The sequence below is a fragment of the Cebus imitator genome, unplaced genomic scaffold (genome assembly GCF_001604975.1).
Source record: "Cebus imitator isolate Cc_AM_T3 unplaced genomic scaffold, Cebus_imitator-1.0 Scaffold54, whole genome shotgun sequence".
Taxonomy (NCBI): Eukaryota; Metazoa; Chordata; class Mammalia; order Primates; family Cebidae; genus Cebus; species Cebus imitator.
The window spans coordinates 7,496,569-7,501,637 of record NW_016107369.1 but is presented as its reverse complement, the minus strand read 5'-3'; the positions used below and the strand labels follow the sequence as shown (position 1 = coordinate 7,501,637).

The 5,069-nt window shown below is 39.3% G+C and overlaps 1 protein-coding gene across 11 annotated transcripts in view; it reads left to right on the top strand.

Annotated features, from left to right (window-relative positions):
• Nucleotides 1-5,069, top strand: part of SIPA1L1 (signal induced proliferation associated 1 like 1) — a 393,891-nt gene that overhangs the window by 358,095 nt on the left and 30,727 nt on the right. For all 11 annotated transcript variants that reach the window (XM_017528751.2, XM_017528750.2, XM_037738573.1 and 8 more), the window contains one exon: nt 3,038-3,480. In XM_017528751.2, the coding sequence (XP_017384240.2) occupies nt 3,038-3,480 (443 nt within the window). The remainder of the gene's footprint in view (nt 1-3,037; nt 3,481-5,069) is intronic.

Sequence of the window (5,069 nt, the reverse complement as noted above, 5' to 3'; positions counted from 1 at the left end):
AAAAAAAAAAAAAAAAAGAAAGAAAAATGAATATTAAAGCTAAAAAAAACAACAGAGATGGTGAGCATGCCGTGCACTTTGTTCTGAAGAGAAAGATTCACCGGGGAAAATCTTCCTATGAGGAAAATATTTACTGAGGCAAGTAGTGACAGTGTAATATTGTCACTCTTCTACTTATAAATGATAGATTATCCCAATCAATTTGTAAATTTCCCCTTTCTCATTAATAATTTTTATAATGATTACATGGTAAAATAATATTTTGGACAGGTTGGGCTAGAGAAAATATACTATTAAAATTAATTTCCCCAGTTTCTTTTCTACTTTTTAAAATTTGGCTACTAGGAAATTTAAAATTACATATATGGTTCGCATTGTTTCTGTAGAAATGGATTATGTACTTTACACTCTTGGTACATCTCAGTTCAAACCAGCCACGTTAAAAGTACTCAGTAGCCACACGTGACTAAGGGTCACAAGATTCCACAGCACAGGTCTGGAGCTAAAGAAGTTCTGCCCTATTAAGAATAAATGAAGGCTTAATGTAAGTTGTTATTGAGAAAAACTTGAGTAACACCAACAGAATAACTGGGATTGATTTCTTTTTTCAAGGGGAAGAGACGTTTCACTTTGAGATGAAACTGGTGGCTGGGTGCAGTGGCTCACACCTATAATTCTAGCACATTGGGAGGCCGAGCTGGGTGGATCGCTTGAGGTCAAGAGTTCAAGACCAGCCTGGCCAACATGATGAAACTCTGTCTCTACTAAAAATGCAAGAAATTAGCCAGGTGTGGTGGCACCTGCCTGTAATCCCAGCTACTTGGGAGGCTGAGGCAGGAGAATTGCTTGTTCCCGTAAAACAGAGGTTGCAGTGAGATCATGCCGCTGCATTCCAGCCTGGCCAACAGAGCAAGACTCCATCAAAAAAAAAAAAAAAAAGAAAGAAACTGGCATCCTGCCCCTCCCTTTAGTCAATGAAGAGCCTCCTCCTTTATCCACCAAAAGACACAGACACACACATACACAGAGTTCCTTCTCTCCTCTTAATCTCCAGCAAGCACCTGGACTTCCTGCCTCCCTGTAATTTAAAATATTATTTTATTCAGACATCTTTTAAATTCTTATTTCTTTGGAAAATGCTATGAAATATTCTAAGCATCTAAGCCAGCATATAGAAAGAGTTCTATATACTGTTTAAATTGAGATATAATTCACATACCATAGTAGTTATTCATTTGAAGTATACAATTGAGTGGTTTTTAGCAGCGTATTCACAGAGTTGTGCAGCCAGCACCACCTGATTCCTGAGCATTTTCATCACCACCACTAACTGCTTGTCATCCCCTCTACGACCTAGACAGTCACCTGTTTCTCTTTCTGGATTTGCCTACTCTGGACATTTCATATAAATGAAATTATACAATATGTGGCCTTTTGAGCCTGATTCTTTCACTGATTATAATGTTCCCGAGATTCATCCATGTTGTAACATGAATCAGTATTTTACTCATTTTCATGGCTGAATAATATTCCATTGTATGGATATACCCTATTTTTTAATCCATGTATTGGTTTGTGGGCATTCATATGTTTTATTTGTTTTACTTTTTGACTGTTCTAAATATTTGGCTGTAAACATTCACGTACAGGTTTTTATGTGAGCGCATTTTCATTTCTCTCGGATAAATACCAACAGTAGAATTGAAACTGTTTTCCCACAGTGACCACCCCATTTTACTTTCCCAACAATGCCAACATTCATTATTATCTGCCTTTTTGATTATAGCCAAAGGTATCTCATTGTGGTTTTGATTCGCATTTCCCTAATAACTAATGGTATTGAGTATTTTTTGATGTGCTTGTTGGACTTTTTTTCTTTTTTATAGATGTCTTCAGATCTTTTGCTCATTGTTTAATTGGGTTATTTGAAGCATAAGAGTTTTAAATTTTTTGAAGTTCAATTTATTTTTTCCATTTGTTTCATGTGCTTTTGTTGTCATATCTAAGAAACTTTTATAACCAGAGGTCCTGAAGACTTAAACATATGTTTTCTTCTAAGAGTTTTATAGCTTTGGCTCTTACATTTAGATCTGTGATCATTTGTGAGTTTCTTTTTCTATGTGGTAAGGATCTAACTTTATTCTTTTTTTTTTTATTATTTTTTATTTTAAGACAAGTTCTTGCTCTGTCTCTGTCACCCAGGCTGGAGTGCAGTGCAGTGGCATGATCTCGGCTCACTATAGCCTCAACCTCCCGGGCTCAGGCAATCCTCCCACCTCAGCCTCCCATATAACTGGGACTATAGGCGGGTGCCACTACGCCTGGCTACTTTTTGTATTTTTTGTAGAAATGGGGTTTTGCTGTTACCCAAGCTGGTCTTGAACTCCTGAGCTGAAGCAATCTACCTGCCTTGGCCTCCCAAAGTGCTGGGACTATAGGCATAAGCCAGTGTTCCAACTTTATTCTTTTTTGCATGTGAATATTCAGTTGTCTCACTATCATTTCATAATAAAACTAATTTTTTTCCCATTGAATTATCTTGTATAAATTTTACCTCAAAGCATGTCTTAAAAGGCTGTCTTCTAAACACAGGCTAATTGGGGAAAGAGATCTCTCTAGAAATAAGTCTTATATTCAGCCTTCTATTTACTCTGAACAAATAAGGCTTTTAGAATTAGCATGCATTCTAGTTATAAACCCTTTGGAAATATCATTTCCTTTCTAGGTTATTAAAACTTTAATAACAATTTAGATTTCTTCCTGACTAAAATAATCTCAATAGTATTGATACTTTAGCATAAGTCAAATAATGAAAAATAGATTGAAAAACAAAAAGCACATTTCCAGGACTCTTTGCCATGGACACTGCTGAATGGACCAGAATCACATAGGTTCCCTGTCTTACTTTGACTTGTCATTATTGGAACTTTTAGGCCTTCAGAGCCTCAAACTAGAAACTAATCACAATGTCATTTCTGTTATCTTGTTGTTCAGGAGGAAAAACTTTACACTCAAATAAATCCTGCTTTCTTTGCAGTCTGATAGCCACTACTCGAGCCACTCCAGTAGCAATACTCTCTCCAGCAATGCGTCGAGTGCCCATAGTGATGAGAAGTGGTACGATGGGGACCGCACGGAATCCGAACTCAACAGCTATAACTATCTGCAAGGCACCTCTGCTGACAGTGGCATTGACACCACCTCTTATGGCCCCAGCCACGGCAGCACAGCCTCCCTGGGGGCTGCCACATCGTCACCTCGCTCAGGGCCAGGCAAGGAGAAAGTGCCACCCCTGTGGCACAGCTCCAGTGAAGTAATCTCCATGGCAGATCGGACTTTGGAGACAGAGAGCCACGGCCTAGACCGGAAAACAGAGTCTTCCCTGAGCTTAGACATACACAGCAAGAGCCAAGCTGGCTCGAGCCCTCTGACAAGGGAGAACAGCACCTTCAGTATAAATGATGCTGCTTCCCACACAAGGTAACCGCCCTCCCCACTGTCTCTCTGATGCTCAGCCGAGACCTAAGCCCAGTTTCCTAGCCTTATCCCTCTTTACTTTGCTCAGTAGTATATAAGGAAAGGAGGTTTTTCTGCAGTGACAGTTATTTTTATATGTTTAATGCCTTTTATTTGCCTTCAAAATACTTTAATCCTGCCATTTTAGTGCATTATTTTAAACCGATAAAATTTTGCAGATTTATTCTTTTTAAAGTTGGATTTGATTTTTTTTTTTTAATTTTCCTGGCTACCACAATTTGAGAGGAAATTTGTAATTTTATAATGTTGGCTTTTGGTGACTGATGGAGAATATATACTGGGACAAGCTTTGAAGACTATGTTTTTAAAATATTGACCATAGTTTTAAAAGAAAGGGGTCTTTTCTGAGTAACAGAGTATTGTTTCCATACAAAAGCATGTCCTTTACATGCCTTTCTATTTGAGAACCTCACTTACCTGATATTTGCATGGTAACTTTTTTTCAGTAATTGGCTCCTGACAGCATGTGTTGAGAGTGGGGGATGTCCAACAGAAACATGTAGCTAAAACTAGACACATGTTTCAAAATAGGAAAGTACACATTCCTTTGTATCCTTGGAGATCACATCTCTAGATAAAATAAATACCATTTGTCATTTCCTCTTGATTCGAGCCTAAAATCCCAAATGTGACAAGATTCTTCCATATGAAAAGGAAGCATTCCATCACTGTCTTTTTAGGCCTGTTAAACTCTGTGTAGTTTCTCCTTTTACCTTTGATTGCTGTCAGTCATTGATCAATGTGTGAGAGCATCTAACCTTGCTGTCTTCTGCGTCTGTTATGATTTGACCTCAAGAAAAATAGTAGAGGCTGGGCGTGGTGGCTCATGCCTGTAATCCCAACACTTTGGGAGGCTGAGGCAGGCGGATCACTTGAGGTCAGGAGTTCGAGACCAGCTTAGCCAACATGGTGAAACCCCATCTCTACTAAAAGTATAGAAATTAGCCGGATATGACATCGGTAATCCCAGCTACTCGGGAGGCTGAGGCAGAAGAATCGCTTGAACCCAAGAGGCAGAGGTTGCAGTGAGCCAAGATCACACCACTGCACTCTAGCCTGGGTGACAGAGTGAAACTCTGTCTCAAAAAAAGAAAAATAATAGAGAGGCTTAATTTAGTTTTTATTTTTCAAATGGAAATCCAGGCACATAATCTGTCAGTAAGCCCCTGTAACCTTAAGGAGAGAGGACATCCTCTACTTAATTTAGGTTCCTTTCACTTGCCCAGCTAAGTATTCCATTTTCTCATGGACTCACTGTTGTTACTGATGATTGAGCTTCCCTTCATTTAAAGTTTTAGGCCCTATGGTATGAAGCCTTCCACGAGTTTTGTTTCTGTTTACTGCTACCACATTGCAGATTTCAAAATGATGGTGATAGGTCTGGAAACTCCATGGCCCCCAAGCAAAATGAAATTGGGAAAGTATGGCCGGGCGCGGTGGCTCAAGCCTGTAATCCCAGCACTTTGGGAGGCCGAGGCGGGTGGATCACGAGGTCAAGAGATCGAGACCATCCTGGTCAACATGGTGAAACC